This window comes from Silurus aristotelis (genome assembly GCF_946808225.1).
Source record: "Silurus aristotelis genome assembly, chromosome: 1".
In the NCBI taxonomy this organism is placed as follows: Eukaryota; Metazoa; Chordata; class Actinopteri; order Siluriformes; family Siluridae; genus Silurus; species Silurus aristotelis.
The window spans coordinates 11,633,186-11,658,568 of NC_139574.1; the positions used below are offsets into that span (position 1 = coordinate 11,633,186).

The following is a 25,383-nucleotide window of genomic DNA, read 5'->3' on the forward strand; positions in this document are numbered from 1 at the left end:
AGTGTGAATGTGTGTGTGAATGTGCCATGAAACAAGTTGGTATCCTGTCCAGGGTGTCCACCACCTTGTGCCTTGAGTGCCCTGGGATAGTTTCCAGGCTCCCCTGTGACTATGTGTAGGATAAGCAGTATCGAAATTGGATGGGTTTGGTTGCTAAAATTGTTTGGTTGCTAAAATTGTTGCTGAAATTCTTCAAATAACAAAATTTTATTTTTTTCCAGCTGCTTAGCTAGCCAAAATATCCAAAATATCCAAGCCAATTTGCAGCATTTGATGACTGCATTAAAGCTAAATGTTTTTATTATATTTCTTTTTTTTGTTGTTGTTGCCTCCCTTCCATTTTCCCACAATCCTAATGCAGTGCATTCAACAGTGAAACTGGCCAATCATTGCTTTGCCTTAGGAACTTGTGTGTCTCTTAGGTCTACGCTTAGACTCAAACAGACTTCTAAAAGCCTCAGGAGGCATGCATACACTTATATCTACTGGCAAGAAGAGAGCTGATTAAAGCATGGTTTGCTTTTCTGTACACTCAAACATGCCTGCGGAGAGAGGCCCTTTCTGTTTTGAGCTGATTGTGGTTTTTCACTAAAAAAAGATTTTTTTTGGGGGTGGGGGTAGAGAAGATTATCTAAATGTGAATACAGTTTAATGAGTTCTAAGTATTAGATTGTAAGACTCCTTATATCACTTCAGTTAAAAAGTATAAGTGACAGCACAGTCGATTCCATACTTATAATCATGGCTTGGCAGCTACAATAGTGTGCATGCATGCAAGCAAAAATGATGGTACAGGGATCATTTTATGCCTCGTTAAAGAGTAAAGGATATTAAGTAATAGATCACTGATCTAGACAAAAACTTGAAACTTCCTGGGAACTGTGGTGACATTGTATGAGCCAATTTCTTGTAAAACTGTATAATAATTTAACTAGAAAAGAAAAAGATTCAAATAAAAAGCGTTACTCACACCAAAAATTCCTTTTTTTTATGTTCAATATGTAGGCAATGCAGTACATTATTTTATAAGCATCTTGTAAACATCATACTCGATGCTTACACATGCATATACCATCAAGAAATTTGTCACACCACTGTCACCTTTCTTTTATTTTGTTGCTAGATTACCATCCATTGTTGTTGCTATAAGCAGATGCTGATTATCCAACCTGAAATCTGCACAGGGAGACCCAAGCCAGATTGCAATCACAGAGTTGATCGGAATAAAATCTGATTTAGGGTGATAGCCGGCGAGCATCAAGCGTGCTGTGCATATCAAGCCATAGCACCAGAGTTGGAACCAGGGGCAGGAGTTTACCCACATACAAGAATTAATGAGGTTCTGAGCAGGTTATGAAAAGGTTGATTCATTCCATCATTGTACTGTGCCACATCTACTTTGGGTAAACCTAAACAGCTCAAATAATTTGTCTTCAGACTTTGGACAGTAAGTAGCTTATAACTGCATCCATATATATAAGCTTTTTCTATGAATCACTTCCAAATTGTCATTTAAATCCATTTATTTTGTCACATGTATACTTTATTTCTATGTCGCATTGCTTATGCCAAATATATTCCTGTCAAATGAGAAAATATAACTGAGCTTTAGTCATTGATCGACCCTGACCTGCTGTTGTAATGGAACACCGATAGAGAATGTGGCATGCGGATATGCCTGGATAATTTTCCCTACATGCTCATGTCAGAGGTAGAGTCTTGAAAACTGCTTTTATATCAGTAAGGTTTTTTGTGATTTTTTTAAACAGTGAGAACCCTATATTTAAATAAAAAAAAAAATAATAAAAAACAGTAAAACCAAAAGAAAAATAGCTTAGAGTAAGAGGCACATTGGAATCAGGATCCGAGTGGAAGAATGAAACATGAAATTGCAGTCCATTGTGAAGCTGCAGGGCACTATGTATGTCAAGGTACATGCCAGTGTAATCCCATAATTAAGTGAAATTTCGTTTAGAGAAAAATGAGAACATCATGACAGTTCTATTAAAAATAAGAATGGAATACATTAAAGTGGAGTGAGCTCTTCTTTTTTCTTTTCATTCACAGTGAGCGTGCTATGACCTTACTGAATGCTGAAATGTTGAGAAATGCTGCTTACAGTGGAGTTTATACAATTATCTGGATTTTGGGGGGGTTCTGAAATGCCAAGTATTGCTCACTGTGCAAAAATGTAATAAATAAATAATGAAGCGTAGTTAGGACCGGCACCACATGTTCATGAAGGTTAATGAGTCAATCAGTTGTCAATCACTTTAAAAATTTGCTGCTCATGCCTTGAGGTTGGATAACACACACATAGGAACCTGCATCTCCCCCTTCTGCATGAATGAGCTCACACACTCCCACAATTGACTTGTGTCACTGTGATTGACAGGAGAGTTAAAGAAAATTTGTTATTTGTTTTTTGTTTGACTGTGGCATTTTTACTCATGATCTCTAGACATTGGGTCAAAGGTTTCTCTGTTGCTGCACTAAGGAGCCCAGGAAAAACATTTTAGACAATATAAAACCTGCTGTTAACAAGACTTTCTTATGTTTATCCAAGGACTCCTTCTCAAATTTTCTTACACCAAACAAACATTCAACAGACTGTACTGTTTGACTTCATAGCATTAAATAGGGGTTGTACAATACTAACACAAAGGGAAAACATTCCTCTTCAAAAACTCCAGCAACTTGTCTCTTCAGTTCCCAGATGTGTACAGGCTGTTCCCAGATGTACAGTATAGGGTTTGCAACACAGTGGTAAACATGACCCTGTCACAATTTTTTAGGCGACATTGAAACATTTGATATTTTGTATATGTTCAATTAAATGTTCTATGTTCAATTGTGAATAAAATATTGGAGTTGTAGAAGATTTTTATAATTTTCACAATCATCTTACTATCAATGTCATATTGATGAGAAAGTGAGATTAGAAAACTAAATCTGGATACACCAATTTGATTTAAATAGACCTCAAACCCAGGCCACTTTGCTCTATACAATGTCAAGTTTCCTCTTCTCAAACCATTTCTCATGCTTTGCCAGTGCCAGCTGAAAATCTATTTATGAGTTGGATCATGAGGAGTAGGAACAGACTGATAGTTAGTAAACTATGCATTACTTGCTCATGTATGTGTACTGTATCTAAATATGGCATCATCAGTTTTTCAAAATGAATGTGTAAAACTCATGTATGTAAAGGTGTGAAGGAAGACAAGTTCATTTTTAGCACAGCTCTGGGCTGTTTATTTTCACCCATACTTCAGTCATTCCAGTTCACAGTTTATGCACGGTGGCATGTGTGCCCGCCCTCTCTTCATCCACAGCTGACACTCGACCACCCCCTGCTGCAGAGCGAATCAATAATGATGTAAAAAAAAAAAAAGTTTTGACAACCAACTTATGAAACAAAAACTGAGAGTTACTACAGAAATTTAGCTCAGCATGCAATAATCCTGGAGTCTGATCTATCAAAAAGTGATGATTCATTTTGAGTAATACACACAAATGCATACACATGTTTTGGTTGTAAAGTAAATCCAAGGTTTATATGATTGTATTTGTTTCTATTTGTTATGCTTTCTGTTGTAACAGCTTATTTACAGTCAGGTTTCTTGAGAAGAGACATTTAAGTAAAATCTTTGGACTGAGTTCTTGCTTTTGAAGCATTCTTGAAGGCTTTGTCTTTTTTAACTTCAAGAAAAAGAAAGATACAGTGATGATGGAATGACTGTTAAAAGCTGCTGTAAACAACAAACAATATGAGTGCATTTACTTATTAATAAAATTTAAAAAATAGACCTCAGGACATGATTTTATTAATTGTTTTATTTGATTCCCCTGCTTTATATTGGGTCTTCTCACACAACCCTGCCATTGATTAATATTTTTCTGTAACAGCACATCATTTTTGTGCTTTACTTAGCTTACTTAATTAGCTTTATTGGAAACATGCACCAGTGTTCCATGTTTGTTAATATTCCTGGTTTGTTTAACACTCCCACTGGTTCATTAGATAAAAATATCTAAAAATATTAGATAAAAATTCAATGAAATATTTAAAAAGTGCATTGCAAGCATACATTTATACATCCACATGCTAAACTCTGGGTTTTACTGTATCATTAATTAAATTAAATCAGAATTTTATTTATTTTTTTTTCATTTTAAAAGTGTACAAACTTGGTTTAAATCTGTTGGAAGGAGTGTTAATGTTCAACCTGTTGTGAAAATTAAACACAGCTAAAATAAAATTTTAAATATACTTAATGACTATTAATAATTTCTAATCACTGGCATCTATGACACATGACATGATATATCTTAATGTAGCCACATTAATATTAATATATAAAAATATAAACTGGGCAACACCTTATTTGCATATACGCTGCACATCACGTGAACTTGCAATATGTTGCAATTTTTTAAAAACCTAACATAAAGGAATGTATTGCTCATTCAGATATTTGTAAATGCTTGTTTTAAAGTATTTGCAATTAAAATAATTAATTTGCACATTTGTATGTTCAGGACATAAACACATTATATTCAGATAGCACATGACCTGTAATAAAGAAGAACTTGAGGAAAAAAATGTCACAAATGCAGGTAAAATAGACATCGCTCAACACCTGTGTACAAAAAGTGTGTGGGTTGCAATTTACAGTTGACAGTAAATGTTGTGGCAGCCTATTTCTTACAGTTCTGGAGGTCTCACAACATTGCTTAGTCAGTAGGACATTGCTTTCCAAATTATACATTTTGGCCTAAGGGCAGAGTGTATGAGCAATTCAAATGGGAAAGACAAGTTTATTGACATAGTGAAGTTGCAGTTCCTGTAGCGTTCCACACTCAATTTATTTATGACTCTAGATCATATGCTTTTTGGTCACTGACTAACCTGGGAGACAAATCAATTTTTCCCATGTTGCTTGACAAGTAATCTTAGCAAAACACTACCCTTTTCTTCATTCCTTACATGACTTTGCATCATCAAGCAAAATACTTCTGTATTGGTCTAATGAGTCAGCCTTACTTCTTCTTTCTATATGTGAAGTTGACATCTTGGATGCTGCCATGGAACACGACAAGACAATATGTTTTTTTTTTTCTTTTTGTGTGTGTGTCTTTTGTGCTGTGGTTTGGTTATTTTTGGTAGTCAAAAATTCTATTCAAGAATTCTATAAAAGCATATACAAAAAAAAATGAAAGAAATAATTTTTTTGAACGTACATTTCATGGCAAGTGCTTCAGAAAACATGATAAAGTTTAAATAACACTCAAGTCACCACAATACATTTTGTGCAAGTGCAACATTCAGTTTAATGAAGCTACATGAATACATTAGGGGTTGCACACCAAACCCCACACTGTCAACAGAGCGCTATACAGCTGTCAGCTTTTCTAATTGGGACAAATTAAACTTAATGGTTATTTGACAATAATTGGACATATTGAAGTGAATCTACATCAACAGTTAAAACAGCCACATGACAGTAATTTGGGTCGGTCAATACTGTAGCCACTTTTTTGCATTATGTCCAAAACATTACTGTACATATTCCTCAGGGGATTTTAAACAGATATGTCAATAATGAACACATTTTTGCCCACTCATTCACACATTCTGGGTTTAGGAAGGTGGGAGGACACCAATGAACTGAGACGTGCACATATTATACTCTTGTTTGTGCTTATAATCATTTCATCATGATTGGTGTACTTATCAAAAATGTCTTCAACATATGCAATTTATTCTTGTTCACAAAGTTTAAACATTTGAATATGGTAGTACACATTTTTTCATTTTTTTTTTTTATTTTTGTTTCTCTAATTAATGGAATGTTTCATGCATGACCACAAACAGTGTTTAATTTATTAGCTAAACATTGGCTTGCAAATGTATAGGGAACAACACAGCTCAGCAAATCAGTGCGCATCTAATACACAGCTATTTTTATAATCACAATTACTCTTAATCACAGATGTTCTCATCCTACCCAGGGGAGTGTCATTAACTTTTATATTAACTTATGTTAATTATTGACGGATTGAGTAAATGCAGACATCTCTGTGACATTTTTCTTCTTAAAAGTATGAATAAGCATTAGTCACTATTTAATACTTTTACGCCAATTGTCAATCAGAGCGCAATAATCATAACTAACCAACAATGACTGATGATTTAGTATTTTTTCTTTTATTTATTTTGTACTGTAATTTTTATAAACAGGTTTTCCCCATTGTTTGATAGAAGCATTAAAAACAACATGCAATTATAATCAGTAATTGTGCAATAAACACTACAAAACAAAGGCAACAATTCTATCCACAACAAGAAAAAAAATAAAAATAATCTTGTGTGGCAAAAAAATAGTAAATATTGTAAAAGGTAAATTGACTCTATTTTGCCTGCTTTCACAGATTTGTGGAATGATCTTCATGCACATACATTACACACAAACTACTATGTTAGATAAGCAAACTTGTCTACTACAGAATCACAGTTCTGCATTTAATGAACCATCACTAAACAGCGCACATCAACAAAGATAATTAATTAATTAATGTGCATCCAGTGTCCCCCAGATAAGGATGGGTTCCCCTTTGAGTCTGGTTTCTATCACGATTTCTTCCTCATACAACCTCAGGGAGTTTTTCCTTACCACTGTCACCACTGGCTCGCTCATTACAAGATTACAAGATTTCCTTATAAGATAAACTTATAAGGAAAAAATTTATATTTTTTTAACTGATACATTCAAACTTAATAAACTCTTAATCTCTGTAAAGCTGCTTTGGGACAATGTCCAATATTAAAAGTGCTATACATATAAAAATGAATAGAACTGAATGTAGTGCCTACATAGTTTTTGATATGAATTGGACTGTAGAGATATGTTTACTAAATATGTTCTGCGTGAAAATAAAGCTGTGTGTGTGTGTGTGTGTGTGTGTGTGTGTGTGTGTGTGTGTGTGTGTGTGTGTGTGTAAAAAAGGTTTAAAAAGGAGGAACTCTAAGTGACTAACAATAAACTTAATATTGTAGTGATTAGGAAATAATGTTGTTGCTATAACATGAACTACATTAAAATAAATGCTTCCAAATAATTTGTTCCTTTTGCCAGAATATTTCTGAAACACTACAGTGATATTTTTCTTTACTTCATTTACCTAGAAAATGATCTGCTGCTTTCACTGACAAGCAGGTGATTCCTTAAGCACGGTACCTCGTTCACTACAAAGCGGCGTACATGATTTTGGAATTTTCTACCCACAAAAGTGTAGAACAGAGGGTTGATGCAGAAGTATAAATTAGCAATGTTGTGAGTGACATACTGCAGATAGTCTAAGCTGTAATCACAAGGGCCTTTGTTAACATTTTCCTGCATCACTACTATGACATTGTATGGGGTCCAGCACATGAAAAACAGAACCACAATGACAAAAATCAACTTCAGAGGCCTTTGTTTGCTCCTCATCTGAGTTGAAAGAACTCTCAAGCCGATCATGATGTAGCAATATAAGACAACAGCTAATGGAAAGAGGAAAAAAAGTGAAACCTGCGAATAAGTGCGTATTATCTTATGTTGCGGGTTCCCCATGTAAGTACAGGTCATCCCCTGAATAATGTCTCCTTCTAGATCATAATTGATGAAGGTCTCCAAACTAGTGAAGCCACAAACAATCCAGACAGCAGTGGCAGAAATGTAGGCATAGCAGCTCTGCCTCCACTTTGTTGCACCAACCGCATGCACCACAGCCAGGTAACGGTCAAAAGTCATGAGAGTGAGGAACAAGACAGAACTGTAGAAGCCAAGGTGGTAGGTGCCATTCATCAGCTTGCATGCCACTTGACCAAATGACCATTCGGAGCTATGGTACACCGCTTGAAACGGAAGGCCAACAGTAAAAATCAGATTGGAAGCCACCAAGTTGATGAGAAATATATTGGTGACTGTGTTGAGCTTTTCAAACTTAAATATGACAAATAGGACCAGTCCATTTCCCAGCAAACTGATAGTAAATATGACAGTGTAGAAGGGGGGCAACAAATGTGTGCTAAAATTCGTTATGTCCTTCAGGTTACACGGCGGCAAATAAATCATTGTAGAATTTTCATCCTCATCATCCATAGTTGTTGTGGCAAATGTATCCATACTGCAAATAACCTGTTATAAATAACAATTTTAATAGCTAAAAGAGGTATTGTAATGTTATAATAACAGTAAATTAGTTTGGAAGAAAAAAAAGATATACTTACTACAGAGAGATGTTAAGACTGACGAGTTGCCTTTTGTACACAAAACAAGAAGGTTTTGGCCAAAGGACTAGACTGACTAAAGGTTGGTCGGTATAAATAATGCTTTTTAGAACGATGATATATATTGTTGTGTGTGTGTGTGTGTGTGTGTGTGTGTGTGTGTGTGTGTGTGTGTGTGTGTGTGTGTGTGTGTGTGTGTGTGTGTGTGTGTGTGTGTGTGTGTTAAAAAATTTTGACTCATCCATGCATCATCAGCTTCCTCAAACTTCTATTTCACAATCACTACCCTTGTTCTTCTACTTCACAAACACAAAAAAACAGTTTTTTCATATCAGTGTTAATTTTACAACACATACACTACTTTATTTGACCAATTTTCAGACCAAAACAACATAAACTCTCAATAGAACAACATTACATTTTAATTAACTCACTTATTGCAAGAACATTAAACACAAAGTAAAGCTGCAGGATGTATAAGAAAACATGTACAGATTGTAAGATTTATCTATACCCTTAGAATAAAAAATAGGTATCGATGGTGTATTCCCTTTTAGTTAGTTTAAGGGTCCTGCATTTACCAGAAAATTCCAATTGGGTGTAAAAAGGAGGTTCTCTGTGAAGAACCTTTAAATAGCCAGTGATAAAAAGAACAAATAACCCTTTTAGGTACAAAGATTGAACTTTTTTAAAAGACCGTATGATCTGCTGAACAAAAAGAAGTGTATTTGTTTGTTGTCACTGCATAAAAAAAAAAAGAATACATTAAATAAATTACACTTGTGAAAAACTGATTACATTTCAAATAGGATGTAATATGGTGTGTTTTTACACTAACGAAAAGAATAATCTAAATATTTAAACATAAGCCGCATTTGCATACGCATCATTGTTTTAAGAAAAGGATTAAATACTCCTAGAAAAATGCATATAGTTTTTTTTTTTGGTCTTGCATAATGTATGTTCACATGGATGTAGCTTCTTTTGGGCAGTGCATGTGTATATACACCGGAGTCCAAATATTTGTCTTTTAACAATTAAAAATTTATTAATTTTACTTAAATGCTTTACAAATTATGTACCCTTTAAGTACAGTGATAATCTTACATTAACTTCAAAAACATTTCCGGTGGGTCGATCAAGTCACCTTATGTTGCATTCAAGTTTAATATTTGAGTAAGCACAAATTCTGTGTCTCCAAATGTAATACATACAAGTAATGCCCTCCATGTCTGTCAGGAACAAAAGCAATGAATATGCACTGCTCTGAATTCTTAGGCATGCCACTGTCCCTATAAGGCATCTAGAATTACTACATCTAGAATTGGTTTCAGCCATTTATAATTGCTTTCCTGAATGCCATTGAGTAAAGAATTGACCCTGTGCAGTGCAGAGATGCTTCTCATATATAGTCTTTATGCGTGTGTGCACACTTGTGTCAGAAATTGGGGCCTTTGCTGTAGTGCTCTTCCCTGAGATTATAGGCTGAGTAGCAGATGGACATGTCACACACTCCAGCTGGCCCTGGGGCACCTCTTTTGCCTGGGAGGCCCGGAAAGCCAGACTTGCCAGTTGCTCCAGGAGGACCAGGCAATCCAATTCCATCAGTGCCATCCAGACCTGGGAATCCTGTTGTTACCAGAACCAAATAAAACATGACTAAATATATTGTCATAAAATTCTATTTGGTATGCGTTAATTTAGTTTGTTTTATTTTTTGTGGTGTCCAAGTTCAGCCATCGTAGTCATAAAATCAACTTCAGAGGTCTTTGTTTGCTCCTAAATTAAATCAAAAGAACTCTCAAGCCGATCAGCATGTAGCAATATAAGACAACCGCTAATGGAAAAAAAAAAAAAAAAAGGCAATTTATGAATAAGTGCATTATTATCTATTTTCAGGGATCCCTATGTAAGTGCAGGTCAGCCCCTGAAAAATGTCTCCTTCTATATCATAATTAGGGATGGTCTCCAAACTAGTGAAGCCGCAAACGATCCAGACAGCGGGGGTAGAAATGTAGGCAGAGTCAGATGGTTTCTACAGACATGTTTCCACTATAATTTAAAGCTACATGATTGTAAGGATAGAGGATGTAAAATACTACCACAAGCTACTTTTCAAAGAATATTTCATAATGTGGGAAGTCATTGTGTCATTCACCACGAACAAACAGTACTGTAGATTAATATCTCAGCTGCAAGAGCACATTCAGAGAGAATTCAAGGAAATATATGTAGTATGCCTTAAGAACAAAGGTGAACCGACATGGCAAGGTAGTATGAGTATGCAGTTTTGAATGGACTTCAGTGTCTCTGAAGATAGTATTAAATTCTGCCATTTTATCAATATAACACAAAACATTTTAATAAAAATAAAAAAATACAAAAAGTGCACAAAAATGTGTTTGTCATGGTCACTGCGAACAAGATGAAAGAACAAAACCACTTAGTATCTCCACTATAATCTCACTGCACCACATGTTCCAAACAAAAGGAACATGCAGGTGTCTCAAAAACGATAAAACATTAACCAAACCGCCAAACAAACTACTAAATCATACTCTGTATCTTTAACACACCTGATCCTTATAAATTAATGCCTGTAGAAGAACTAAATGTTACAGTAAGGCATATGGAAATAAATTCTCCAGAGTGGTAGAACACAGAACCACATTTTGTCACTGCTGTCATAAAAAAAATAAAGGGAGAAAAACAATGGCAGGAATAACAGTAATTTAGTGGTAGAAATTTTCAATGTAGTTTCATAGCTGCTTTTTATGCTCGCAACTGAACACATCTGTGCTGATGTTAGTGGAGCATTGTGAAAATATGGGCGAAAATTCTGCTAACATTTCCACCTGCTGAGGTTCCTTCTTACCAGAAATGAATAGCCAAAAAAAAAAAAACCTTGTCCTAGTTCTTAAAATGGCTATGTGAATAAATATTATAATGGTGGCCTGAATAAGATATTCTACCCAAATGTTGTATATACATTTAAAATAAATCTTAAAGCAAATCTAAACATAATGTTAACAAGGAGGTGTGATTAATTGTATTGAATATAATCAAATCAGTGCCTTTCATTCCACACAGAGATACAGAATTATACAATAAAAACACGCATAATGAGCATTGCAAATTTGCTTTTAATTTGTTTTGTTTTGCATCTACAAAACACTGTATGCATCAAAATCTGGCACTGTAACATAGCTATAGCATGTGTCAGGTGATCTGATTCTTACCTCTTTCTCCAGGAGCCCCAGGTTGCCCTGGTCTGCTTTCCCCTTTGTGACCTTTGTAGCCTCTCAGTCCCATGTCCCCTAAAGAAAGTTACACACAAAAGATGAATGTAGTCATTATATAACCTAATATACTCTTAACCCTATTTGTCAGAGAATTACGTTACCTTTGACCCCTGGGGGCCCCTGTAAGCCAGGTGAGCCGGGGTAACCCCGAGATCCTGGTCTGCCTGGATAGCCCTGCACTCCGGTCGAGCCTTTGGGACCCTGAGCTCCAGGTGGACCTGGGGGCCCTTTTACTGTCTCACAGGGCTCGCAGGTCCTAGGGATCATCGTCTGCATCAGTTGGGAGAGTTCCTCTGAAGGATATGAGTGCAAAGGAGAATCCTGAACATTGTTACACTGGTGTACACTTCTTCTGGAAAGAAATCGCTTGTGTGTTCTTAGAAAATGTTACAATAAGTACATTTAGTATTTATTCAGCATGATTCAACACATTATTTTAATGATTGCAAAAGTGTTTTGGACTGTTGGACTACTATACTTGGACCAGTACTGTTCTGATACAAAATAATATTTTGTGTTGCATCACGACAAGCCAATTTGTGATAAATTGACATAGTTTATGGCAATACAATTTTAATAAACTTACTGTTATGGTCACTGTGACAAATTTTGTCTGTTTCTTCTAATGTGTTTTATTTTTTTGGATTTTATTAAGGGGGGGGGGAGATTTAGGAAGTTTAGGGTTTAAACTGAATGTAATTGCAGATACAGTAAAAGTATAGAATTCTTTTTAGACTTTGGTTATGTTTATTTCCTGTTTGCTGTTAGTATTCTTTTCTAGCTATACTTTGTTCATACTGCATATATCAACCAAGAAATAGCAAACTGTTCGCAGTTAAGCCCACAGCTGTCCAGCATTTTATTGGGAACTGGTTAGTTACTTACGTCTTAATACGTCTCCACAGAGCTTTTTTAAATGTTCATCGGAAGGAGGCTTTGCCTGAAATACAGATTAGACAACTAGTGAAGTATCATTTCCTCTGATTCATTTAGCATTAGTGTTGCATAACTGAGATCCTGTTTTTAAAATGACTAAATTTTTTTTATTTTGTGTACAGGATTATTATGTTTGTGTACAGGAACAACTATCTTGTAAAATGTTAGTTATTAAAACAAACACTTTTGATTAACTGCTAAAACGGTGTGATTACTTTGTGCACATGTCCATACAACAATTGGTTAAATCGTCTTGAGTAATAATTTTATCGTGATCAGTTACTATGGATCTATGTAGAAATACACTAGAATAAAACTGATATTTGGAGAAATGTACTGCCAAAACCCTCACAGGTTTTCCAGGATGTCCTGGAAGACCAGGATGCCCTGGTGACCCATCCTGTCCTGAAGAACCACGTGGTCCAACTACTCCAATGTGTCCTAGGTCTCCTTTCTTCCCATCAGGTCCTCTAAGCCCAGGATCTCCTGAAGAACCTCTCTAGATTGAAGAGGAAAAAGCTTTTCTGTTACAATGATCAATAGAATCTGTAAGTTTGATCTTTTTTTTCCTTTTTTTTTTTTTATCAGGGCTTCATTCATTGATTTGGCTTACTTTTTAAATTATTTTGTTTTTCTACTCACTCAGATCTTATTAAAGGCTTCAAGTGTTAATTGTTTTTATTAAATGTTGTATGGTTTCAGACACTGTAATCACGTTATTCAAAAATCCCTGATACACTGTTTGTCATCACACAATAAGAATTGACGTTATTTATAAAAGTGTAAGACAGGATCTCTGGATTATCACTGTACAAAAAGCTTGTGACTTAAAAATAAATAATCCCATTTATTTAATAAAGGAAACAGCACCCTACATCTAATAAGTAAAAAAATAAAAATAAAATACAGCCTTACTTACTAGAAATCTCAGTCCACTTTAACTGTTAGTTTTGCAGGTATTGCACAATCCTCTTTTGTGCCTCTATATGCTCTTGTCTAAGGTTTGTGTAGCTTGTATAGCATTTTCTGTCAAACCTGACATTATGACTTCTAACAGCATGTTTAGCTTGTAGTCAGGTAACTGGGCAAGCAGTTTCATTCAGCACATCCTTTGCTTTTCAGAGCTTTGATGCATTCAGCTTTTTGAAACTCAAATATTAAAAAAATGTGCCCCTGAATATATGATGGCCAATTGAAGTCCTATTGATTCTGCATCTTTTCTTGCAGTGTCACTGTAAATGATGGAAAAGCACTAGTGGCTCCAGCACCCCCCATGCACTCTGCAATACAACTGAAGCTCACTGTCAGCCTGTCAAATACAAGCACCCCCATGGACATGACTAGAACGCCTCTGAATTCACAGCTTTCATGTTCCTTCAGTGTTGTTTCCTGTGCTCAATGGGTCGAACAGATTATAATGCAATTTGTAAGTCTGATTCTACAAACCTCTCCTTTGCTACCCCTTTGTCCAGCTTCACCCTGGAAATAGAGTGCAGAAAGAGAGAAAGAAACACAATTGTTAGCATTCATATGTTAATAAAAAAAAATATTTATTTATTTGAAAGATCAGAATTTGAGTTCTCAATGAGATTCGAGAAAGAGAGAAGAAGTAAGAGTGAGCTATAGTTCATATCACACAAATAGAAAGAAACTATTTTCCTCCGTGTCTATTGCTTGGTTTACACTTCCCTTTAATCTGATAAGAGGATTTTTTTATTATTATTTGTCACAAAGAAAGGACTTGTGTCTTCTACAGCTAGACAGCATGTAAAGGGCCAAAAATAATTTCACTGCTTCACTAATAAAACATTCAAATAATTTCCCTAATTCAGTTCAAGTCCATGTCCGTGACTTAATAATGCACTATAATAGCTTTTTGTAATGATCTATAGCTAGGTGATGAATCTCAGTCTGTCAGTCTTTAGTGTCCAAGTCGCATGCATTGTGCTGTCCCCTAGTGGACAGAAGGTGTGTGCGGCCTCACCGGTGGTCCAGGCACCCCAGGTGTTCCCTCACTTCCTTTTTCACCCTGAAAGAGCATGAAAGGTGGTTCCTGTTATGGGGGGTCTCAGACATTAAAAGGGTATCATTAGCATTTAATGCTGAAAAGCAGCCTGAGGTGAAGACTGAAATTTTAGAGCACATGCTGTGACATACAGCGCAGATTTCAACCGGTGCATATAATACATCCATGGCAGCTCTAGTATTTTAGTTCAAGTTATATTCTTTACTATTCAGGCAAGATCTATTAGAGCCACTGCATTCAAAAATGATTTTAACTAATGATCTTTGCTTAAAAGAAAGTGACGCCAATGTAAAATTGTCTCTACCTGGGTGCCTTTTGGACCAGGTTGTCCCATATCCCCCTGTAAAACAGAATTAATATTGTAATGGTAGGTCAAGTGTGAGACTGACAGTAGCAATTTTACAACAGGCTGTACATCTACTCACTGAACTACAATTCCTATAGCAAAGCTGATGCAGACTAAACCCTAAACTAATGAAACATCAACTCTGGGTTTGAATGATTTCTTCTAGACACTTACTATATGATGACTTACCTTATGTCCTTTAAAGCCAGGAGGACCAACAGCACCTTGTACGCCTGAAAAACCTGGCTCTCCATGTGAGCCCTGTCAAAGTTCAAATATATCTGATTGGTTCTGAAGACCCAAAGTCTTTTATTGTATATACTGCAGGTTTGGGATGAGTGCAGTTAAGTGCTTTAAAAAATCTTAATTTAGCAAGAAGCAACATGACTGTAATCCAAAAGTATTCACAGGAAAGAATTGAAGGCGCAGATATAACTATTTAACTTTATCATTTTAAATAGTTTGCAACACTGTTTGATAGCTTATAGCAAGAAAAGAACATGTCGTACTAACAGCGGTATTATTATTCATTAGTAAATGCGTAATTAATGGGTAATTACTCAGTAAATAATAATACAGCAATAGCAAAATGTATTACCAAATCTTACTGTGTGTATCTTCTACTAGCTGAGTGTCAGGAAATATTGCATCTCTCAAGGAGTATGTCTAGCCAGAGTTTACATTTAAAAGACAGTTTCTGTTTCCATGTGCCATGCGAGTTTGTTTTCATTTATGAAATGTCTCCACTCATGTATTTTCATTGTTCATTGGGATCACATGTCTTCATTTCAGATATAACTGTCTTCAATTTTATATATATATATACTGAGTAGTTGGTTTCTTAATTTGACCCTTCATTTGCATTTTTCAAAAAATAGGTAGTTTTGTAGTAATTAACAGTTAAGATGTGAGGTTTCACCAAAGGGAAAATGTGGAAAGATTCTTAATATGCTAATATTTTTATTACAGCTGTAATCCATCACACATACATCAGAAAGCTCTAAAAATTACAAACGGCTTCAATAAAATGGTTTATTCAAAGAACTTTGACTAAGTTTGAATAAATCTCACCTTCAGGCCTGGCAAACCTGGGCGACCGGGTAATCCCTGTGGTCCTGGATTTCCCTATACATGTAGACAGGAATTAACAAACCAAATAATCACACACATATACCTTTGTTATGCATTGTACACAATGTGCACAATGTCCTTACTGTCAGGCATTGCTTAGTAATTTGATTGATAAGAATATAATTTATGGAAAAGAAGAAATGCAATTTCTATATAAATATTCCCACTGGAGACAGTCAACGTATTTGCATAATTGCCAAAGGTAATTTTCAATATCAAACTAACCTTAGGGCCGATTTTTCCGTCTGCTCCAGAGGACCCCGGTGGGCCCTGGATGCCCTGAGATGTTGATGCAGAAAGGACACAGAGTTATATATTTTGTGACTACTGTGCTTGAAGAAGATAACACGGTCTACTGATTTCATGCATTACAAGACAGTCATAGTTACTGAATGAAATTGTTGCTGTTGCTAAAAAAAAAACAAAAAAAAACACAGAAGGCTGACATAGATAATAATGACCTATTTTCGCCATATCATTCATTTGCTGAAGGTATAGCAAAATAAAAAAAATAAAGTACTAGGAATGAAACACATCATGCAATAATACTGAATGTGTTATATTGATACCTTTGGCCTCCTTATAAAGGGAATTTGTAGCCGTCTGTGAAGGTCACATAATCCTTTTTTATTTTATATGTGAAAATACCCATGTGGGTTTTAGAGACTTCAAATTATTCAATATTACTAATTTCAATTCACTATTATTATAAAAAACAGATAGTAACAGCATATTTTTACTTTGTTACTGCATTTAAGTACAATATCTGAGTTCATCAGAGTATTTAAATTTTTTTTAGAAACTTTCACGTCACTACGGTTTGTAATATTTTACTTTTTACTCTAATACAGTTTAGAAAAGCATGTTGTTCATCATATGTTGAAATTAATTCATTCCATTTTTACATCAAATGGACAATTCAGACATTTTACAGCGGATCATCCGTCTCCACACCCCCCTGTCCTCAACATATGCCTCTCTCACACCAACTACCAGCATGTCTTCCCTCACCACATCCATAAACCTCCTCCTTGGCCTTCCTCTTTTCCTCCTTCCTGGTGGCTCCATCTTCAGCAGTCTCCTACCAATATAACTTGTGTCTCTTCTCTGCACATGTCCAAACCATCTCAATCTCGCCTCCTTCACCTTGTCACCAAAACGTCCTACATGCGCTGTCCCTCTAATAAACTCATTTCTAATCTTGTCCATCCTCGTCACTCCCAACGAAAACCTTAACATCTTCAGCTCTGCTACCTCCAGCTCCACCTTCTGTCTTTTACTCAATGCCACTGTCTCTAAACCATAAAACATCTCAGGTCTCACCACAGTCCTATAAACAAGTCAAAATATAAAAGTATATAGTATAATATTTTACTGATGTAATATTTAAGCAGAGTATTAATACTTGCACACAAGTTCAGCAAGGGCGTACTTCATCCCTACTAGATTCACTTATTTTACTTTAGTTAACAGATACAATTTCAAGTCATAACATGGTGAAATGCACCTGCACATGTTTTCTCATTTAGATCATCTGGAATATTATTCAGCTAATTAATTGTGAAATGTTTGTGATCTATGCTTGCTCTAAGGATAGCGGATTGCATATACAGTACAAATTCACTTGAAGAAAGACTTCATCAAATAATATAATTAAAAAAATGCATATAATTAAATAATATAATAAAATGTCAATTGCCCACTGATTTTCCTGTTAAAAACTGCAGGTTAAATGTGTTGGGAAACTATGCCAATTTAGTATCACACTGTGAAATACATTGTGGCCAGCAAGATTGTCTCAGACCAGCACACATTGCAGACACATTAAGACCTAATTTGAGTCAACTGGATCTGCAGGCAGTAAACACAATTCAATTTGTCACTTTGGCCCAGCTCTAAGTCTATCTCCATAGGTGTTCTCAAGATTTTTAGAACTGCTGGGTAGTAATAACATACTGTTTAAAAAAATGCCCTGTTTTAACAGTATTACATGGATGGAAAATAAAATTACACCGCTGAAAATTGCATCATGTAACTCGAAATAAGGAAGCACATCCCCTTCAGGTTTAAACCCAAAAAAAACTTGAGGTGATTACAGCAGACGGTCGAATTTTATACAGTATTATAGAAAAAAAAGTCAGGCTTTCAGTTTGAAAAAGGACAATCAAACTTATGTTGGAAGCATAAAAAAAAAAAAACGCTTGAAATTGTACAAATCAAGTCTCAGTTCATTACAGGCATCATGCTCACGTTAAAAACAGGTTTCACACAGAATGCTACAGCATGCAAGCAACACAGGATCACTTAATGGTGATTGGCCATCAAAGCAATACTACAAAAACTGTTTAATTTATTCATCCAAAGCATTTCATGTTGCTGCCAGCAGTGTGCATGCATCATGTATTCAGTCACACTAAAACAAAGTCTATGCTGAATTTAGCAGGGATTTATACACTCAGCATGCATGTGCTTGATTTATTAGGCATGGTAATGAATTTTTATATTCTTTCTGGTTCATGTGTGCTCATCAAGTGTTATAGTGTCTTAATTCCAAAAATCATTTGCATTCTCTGAGAGGTGCTGAATAATGACAGACCCTGTTTACACCAGGTTGTCTCATGAATCTTGTATCTGCACTGTATCTTGATAATTTTATGCATCATCCATCTGCATTTGGCAGCCAACTTCCTGTGTTGTTTCTCGTTTCCAGCTGTTTTATGCAAACGGCAATTACAGCTGTTTTGTACTTTTCATTTCCTTAACCTCTTTCTTTTTAATTTCTTTATTGTTATTCAATTATCTTTCATATAACACAATAATTGAAATTGAAATTTCTGAGTGACTACACTGAAGATAATGTAGAAAAAGTATGGCTTTGTTTGTCATTTAAAAATATAAACAGTATCAGACATATTGAAGAATTGTGTGACTGGATTTTAATATACTGATTATAATTAAGAAGTATAAAATTCATTATTAAATTATTTAATTAATCTCAAGCATATTATTGCAATTACATGTACATAATCTGCACACGGATATACTATTATTATAAAACACTCAAAAAACAGCCAGGTGTAAAGATATTCTTAATAAATGCTACTCACACGTCCTACAACCAACTAAACTAGACGAACATCAATAGGGTACTATGTTGTTTGCTGACCTCAGTATGCGATAGAGAAATATATGAAAATTATAAATAGATAAATATAACTTCTTGTACCAAAGTTATAAATAGAAATTCATAAAATGATAAATATATTGTCATGCACTGGTACTTTATTTCCTAAATTATTATTTTAAAGCAGACTGCAAAAACTGTTATTAATGAACTTAGGCCTAACCATTAATTATGGCTTTTGCTTCCACCACAAAGACTTGGGATTTTGTTCATGGATTTATTACAGGTGACTCTTTTTATAGCCATTACTATTAGCCAAGCACCTAAAAGTGGCTCGGCCAGCTATAATTAGAATACAGCACAGACAGTAATTTACAACAAAAATACTTTATCCGCCTTTAATAGCTCATATTTCTTCATAATGCAAACCAAGTCAGAAATGATTAATAAGCTAGACATTTGTTTTTATTTCATAAAAAGTTGAATTAGAAATGATCTTTGAACTGTTCTATTATTTTAACACAAATTTAAATTTATTTTAATAAAGTCTTTTAAATTTATATTTGTATCACAAAAATGTATTTCTTGTCTAATCACAAGAAATGCTTATTATAAACATATATGATGTATAAGAATCATATTCATTCAAACTCAGGTTAGAATTAATCTGATTTTATTTAAATATTCATCCGCCCACAAATGCAAATTGTCTTCCACAGATTTTTGTTTGTTCAGTTGTTGTTTTTGTTTGTTTTTTTGTGTTTTTCTATATATTTTTTTTATTTACATTTTTTTTAATTATTTATTTTTTTTGTTGGTGTTGGTGTTAATCTATTACCACAAGATGGCAGCAAGGAAATCAGTTGCATATTATGCATACTATTATGCATACAAATATTGTAGTATTCCATATTGTCCAATAGAGGTCACTCTACTCACTTTCTTTTTTATTAACTTTTTGGTTTTACAGAAATTGAAGCACTGATTTTGTATTAATTTTTGCACAAATTTTGGTTGGGTTATATACCGATTGGCTTTCCTCGTAGTCGCTTTAGGAAGCAGGTTTTAAGCTGGCTGGAATGAATGTGACTGGAATGAACGGATCAGTCGATTCAAACACAAGAACAGATAAAGTGGAAAAGCTGCAGTACTCAGGAGAGATGTTTACTTACTGGAGGTCCTTTAGGTCCAGCAGATCCTTTCTGTCCAGGTGATCCTCTAGCCCCCTAAGCGCCAGACACAAAGTGAAGATCAATACCAATGTGATACCAATATAACAACAACAGGGATTGTGCTTATTTAAATGCAGAATTTTGTGTATAGGAAAATGCTCAAAGAAAATCAATTGTCTGTGCATAATGAAAGCAAAGTGGATATGGATAATAAAAATATAATGGAAGCTTGGATATGGTGTCTTTACTTAAAGAATATTATGTGTCGCATGAGATGTAAATGGTTGTACCGGAGGTCCACTTGGCCCCGCCTCACCAGAAAGTCCACGGATACCCTGAGAAAAACATATGAATGTCACTTACTGCTGTCACATGCTAGTGTTTTGAGTGACAGATATGATGGTGCAGACTGTGAAGAACAGGCCCCATGATGGTCGTGTCATTAATCATGGTCCTCTTCTCTAGCATACATTATTACATTCATCGTCATTCCACTTCATTACCATTAATGACACTAAATTAATTCTACATTCTGGACTTGTTAAGATATTAAACAATTGGATTCTTGCCAAAAGAAATGACAATTACCATACAGACAAATAGATGCAGTACATATATGTAAAATAGGCTCTTTGATTCTTCATCTAGCCTCATTTAGGAAACTTCCTACCTCATCTGTTTCTTTTAGAACAAAGTGCTGATGATACAATTGCACACATGGAATAGCAATCAGGTAGAGAGCTGTTAGAAGAATGTCTGCTGCATAGTGACTAGAAATTCAAACTTTAGAATTACACATATATATATATATATATATATATATATATATATATATATATATATATATATATATATATATATATATATATATATATATATATATATATATATATATGCAGTTAGTAACATTTATGGGTGTGCATGTACAGGGATGTTCCATAGTTCTGTTCTACTACACATACAGTATAACATTATGTAATATTAATAAGAATTGAATTATAATATAACTAAATTTTTGAACATTATAGCTAGTTAAGAATGTTGATTATTTCTCTGATACTTTCTGGAATAATTATGTTTTGAAAAATGCTGTGGCATAATTTTAAAGCTCCCTATCCATCTGACATGTTCTCTATAATGGAGCAAAATCTGAAAACAAGCATTAACCCCTATATTTTCATATATTTTTATATTTTTAATTAGGTATAAAACCTGAGTATGTGTGGTCAAACATCTTCAACACTGGTTACGTTTCTTAATACAAAACCCTATAGAAGAGGGTATCAAACAGGCAAGACCAGCACTTTAGGACATTTAACAAAACCACTTTATCCAAAAAGACATCAGCATTGTGTTTGACCTCTTGCAGCTTTCCTACAGGCTCTTTAACCTCCTGTCATCTGGATCACTGCTGACAATCTCTGTAACAGGCCTCTTCCATAAGGCTGTCAGGTTCTTGAACACCCTGCTGCCAACTCCTGGCAAAACTAAACTAAACATAGCATATAAATCAGCAGCAATATTTACACTTTATAGCACAGTGTCATCTTCTGAATTGTGCTCTTGTCCTTACAGATGTTTTAGGTTGTTTGCTGATGCCAGGACAATTTGCAGTCTAATCAATCATAAAACAATAGTGCACAGTTACTGTGCAGCTACTCAGCACAGCTTTGTTATACCTTTCAAAGTTTGTGCAGCATATTTTTTAGTGGATCTATTGTGATGCCCTGTTCAAGTATTTATTGTATTGTACTGCACATTCAAATCTGATTGAATACAATTATAAAATGATTTGTGTTGTGTGCTGTTGCTTTATGTCCCTGAAACTGAAATGACATTGAATGAGAATAAGAATGTCCTTCACCCGATTGTAGTGGTTTTGTAATCTCTAGTAATGATATTTTAGTTTTGCATTTTGGATATAGTACTTTGCTTAGAAAGTGGCTCATTATAATTTACATTAAAGTGTTCTACCACAATGTCACTATTAAAACATATAAATGTTTATGGTTGAATCGAATGGACTCTAGTGGCGACATTGCAGTAAGAGTAATCAATAATTAATGGTGATATCTGCAACTGTGTAGTTTTCTGATTAATATTTTTTAGATTGTGGTCATCAAAGAAGTGATGAAAGTAAAGGGAATAATTTAGATAAAAAAAACTGTTTCTATTAAATCACTACAATTTAGTTATGCTGCAAAATTAGCAGACTGTATTAATTCACTCATTTATTCTCTCTCTTTCTCTCTCCCTCACACACACACACACACACACACACACACACACACACACACACACACACACACACACACACACACACACAATCACTATGTACTCCTGCTGACTGATGCGGTACTCAAATGTCCAATTGATTTATTTAGCAAGCTCAGTGGTTAAGTTGTTGTATTAGACAGCTACTGATTAGAAAAGTTCAGATCTCAGCATTGCCAGGCTGCCAATGAAGTGCTCTTAAACAAGACTCTTTTCCTCTTCAATTGCTTAGTTCAATCCTGTTTTAACTTTAAGTCACTTTAGATAATAGATATAGTTGTAACTAATTTTCTGTGGTTTTGGATGGTCTCACATAAATACCCTAAAGAGTTATGTTTTAAACTCACCTGGGTACTATTTAAATCTTGTAGTAAAGACATCTGGTCAACACACTTAGAAATAACAGCATTATATTTAATATAATGGCTAACACAACTATTTATCTTTTCAAAACCAATAAAATCCTATCTGGATGCATACATTCACCAAGGAATTCAAATGATGTGTTACTTTCATCATTTTATATTAAGTGCATAAAACTAAATACACATGTCTGATGTGTGTATTTGTAATCATTTGTCCATTTGTACCTTGGAATCACATTGTAGTCATTCTTATGGATGCCAAAAATATAGTGGGTTCACCTTTTAAATATTTTCTGCAGCTTCCTGTTTTGGAAAAAAAAAATGTTTGTTCAAAACAAGGAACAATAATCTTTTTAGTTACATGTGGAAAAGGATGATACACTGAACCTTTCTGCCTGCAGAAAACTATCTAGCTCCAGGTTAATTAAGCATAACAGATCAAGAGACATACGGTGGAACCATAAAGAGTTCTGTTTGCTCATCGAGTTCTCAGAAATGAGTAGAACAACAAGGGGATGAGAGCAGATGTGTCACTTTGAAGTGATGCCTCCCTCATAAACTCTTATTTAATGAGCCATTTTCTGCTGAAAGAAGTGTGCAGATTCCATTTAAAGCTTCCTCCAAATGATCAAATAGTAAGACTAAAGCGATTGCTAAGGGGGATGATACTGAGAGGTAGTGCTCTGTAGAAGTGTGATAGTGAGAGGGAGTTAAAGGTCAGGAATTAAATTACATGAGAAAAATTATACGCTCTCTATTTCGGAAATGTACAACATATGGCATTGCGATAATATTATCATCATTTCAGTGAAATTATAGATTTAGGTATATGACTACAGCCATGCACTTGCTTATATATATTTTTTTTACTTTTATTTAATTACTTTTTAATTTTAATATTTAAATGCATATTATTAAGTAACTACAGTAAAAGAAAAAGGTTATTTTCCAAGCTGTTGCCAAAAAATTGGAAATACAATTGTATAGGATGTCTCTGTATAATATCTAGTATAAAGTTTTTACTGTAATGCAAGTAATGACACCTTACAAAAAGCGAGCTCCATGAAGCCATGGTGTGTGAAGCTTGGTATGGGAGATCTGGAGTGACTTTCGCAGGACTGCGAGGTAGATTATCAGTTCCTTGCCTTAATAATGCACCTGGGACTGAACAGGCAATTAGAGGATGCTATTAAAACAGCAAAGAGCCCTAAATCTGAAATGGGATGTTCAACAAACAGATATAATTGTGCTAGTTCAAGCTAAATCAACTACCTGTTAGTAAGACCCCCTTCCAAATCAATTACTCCAAAATCTGTCAGATCTTTCGTCTTTTATCACTTAGTTGATCATTCATCCAGTTCAAATCTAAACGTTCATCGATCACTGCAGGTGTCCCGCAGGGTTTAGTTCTGGGCCCTTTACTATTCATCTATTATCTATTTATTGCCACTTGGATGTATCTTTCAGAAACAAGGTATCCAATTTCATTGTTATGCTGACGACACCCTCTAAAAATACTTCTGATTTTCCTACACCTTCTCTTTCTAACTGTTGATCTGAAGTTCTTTAACTTGGTTCTCAAATAATTTTCTTAAACTCAACAGTAGTAAAACTAAAATACTCCTTGTCAGGTTAAGAGCTTGGGTGTTATCTTGGCTATCCTGGCTTCCTGTTTAACAGTGCATTTAATATACAAATCCTGCTTTTTGTTTATAAGGCATTACATAACCTGGTTCCTTTATGTTTATCTCACCTACTTCTGACATATATTCCTTCGCAAACTCTTAGATCAATGTCCTCATCCAAACTAGTTCTTCCAAGTATGCGTTTGGCAACAATGGGATCTCAAGCTTTTAGCTACAATGCCCCATACCGGTGGAACTTAGTTCCTCTTGATATCCGCAAGAGCAACTGTGTCTCTACTCAGGCAGGCATATCATTGGCATTGTATGTCTTTATGTTGTATAATATTTCATTATTGTAAACTGTTGTTAATTAGGCGGACGCGGACGGCCTCGGCGAAGGTTTGGGGGTGGAGCGAGACCCTGGGACGGAGGTCTGGGGCGAGGCGACGCCCTCGGTGGGACTATGGAGCGGACTCTGAGGCTGAGCAGCGCCCTTGCCGGTGCCCAGCGTTAACTAAATGCTTCCTTAGAAGCGTAGCCAGGAGCATGGAAGCATGGAAGCACAGGGAGCATGGAAGCACAGGAAACCAGAGAGGTAGGAAGTCCAGGTGATCTATGGTCGTAACTGGTAGATCGGACACTGATGAGGGGAAATGGGGATCTTATAAAGGGGATAGGTAAATGGGGAACAGGTGTAGGTGATTAGTAGGAGTAGGACAGGTGTAGGTGATTAGAAGCAGGGAGAGGCTGAGTGAGAGTGTAAGCCTTGGAGGGAAGCATGGCTGGTGGTTCTCTGACAGTTTTAGA

General features: G+C 35.2%; 2 protein-coding genes across 2 annotated transcripts in view; both read right to left on the reverse strand.

Moving 5' to 3' along the window:
- Nucleotides 1-6,202: 6,202 nt before the first annotated feature.
- LOC310724225 (C-C chemokine receptor type 4-like) lies at nucleotides 6,203-8,394 on the reverse strand. Its single transcript, XM_083537979.1, has 2 exons — nucleotides 8,276-8,394; nucleotides 6,203-8,183 (listed from the first exon to the last, which is right to left on the reverse strand). Exon 2 carries the CDS (start codon nucleotides 8,169-8,171, stop codon nucleotides 7,182-7,184), a length of 990 nt encoding a protein of 329 aa, XP_083394105.1. The 5' UTR covers nucleotides 8,172-8,183; nucleotides 8,276-8,394; the 3' UTR covers nucleotides 6,203-7,181.
- A 279-nt stretch (nucleotides 8,395-8,673) lies between these two features.
- Nucleotides 8,674-25,383, reverse strand: part of LOC310729926 (uncharacterized protein) — a 36,381-nt gene continuing 19,671 nt past the window's right edge. Inside the window, exons 10-22 of the mRNA XM_083548576.1 lie at nucleotides 20,603-20,647; nucleotides 20,313-20,366; nucleotides 16,242-16,295; nucleotides 15,957-16,010; nucleotides 15,075-15,146; nucleotides 14,844-14,879; nucleotides 14,498-14,542; nucleotides 13,960-13,992; nucleotides 12,866-13,012; nucleotides 12,463-12,517; nucleotides 11,679-11,870; nucleotides 11,515-11,592; nucleotides 8,674-9,904 (exon numbers count right to left, since the gene is read on the reverse strand). Coding sequence (XP_083404702.1) covers nucleotides 9,714-9,904; nucleotides 11,515-11,592; nucleotides 11,679-11,870; nucleotides 12,463-12,517; nucleotides 12,866-13,012; nucleotides 13,960-13,992; nucleotides 14,498-14,542; nucleotides 14,844-14,873 — 771 coding nt within the window. The 5' untranslated portion in view covers nucleotides 14,874-14,879; nucleotides 15,075-15,146; nucleotides 15,957-16,010; ... (1 more) ...; nucleotides 20,313-20,366; nucleotides 20,603-20,647 and the 3' untranslated portion in view covers nucleotides 8,674-9,713. The remainder of the gene's footprint in view (nucleotides 9,905-11,514; nucleotides 11,593-11,678; nucleotides 11,871-12,462; nucleotides 12,518-12,865; nucleotides 13,013-13,959; nucleotides 13,993-14,497; nucleotides 14,543-14,843; nucleotides 14,880-15,074; nucleotides 15,147-15,956; nucleotides 16,011-16,241; nucleotides 16,296-20,312; nucleotides 20,367-20,602; nucleotides 20,648-25,383) is intronic.

Bases quoted from the DNA above. Each gene is read 5' to 3' on its own strand.
- LOC310724225 (XM_083537979.1), bottom strand. From the start codon at position 8,171: ATGGATACATTTGCCACAACAACTATGGATGATGAGGATGAAAATTCT.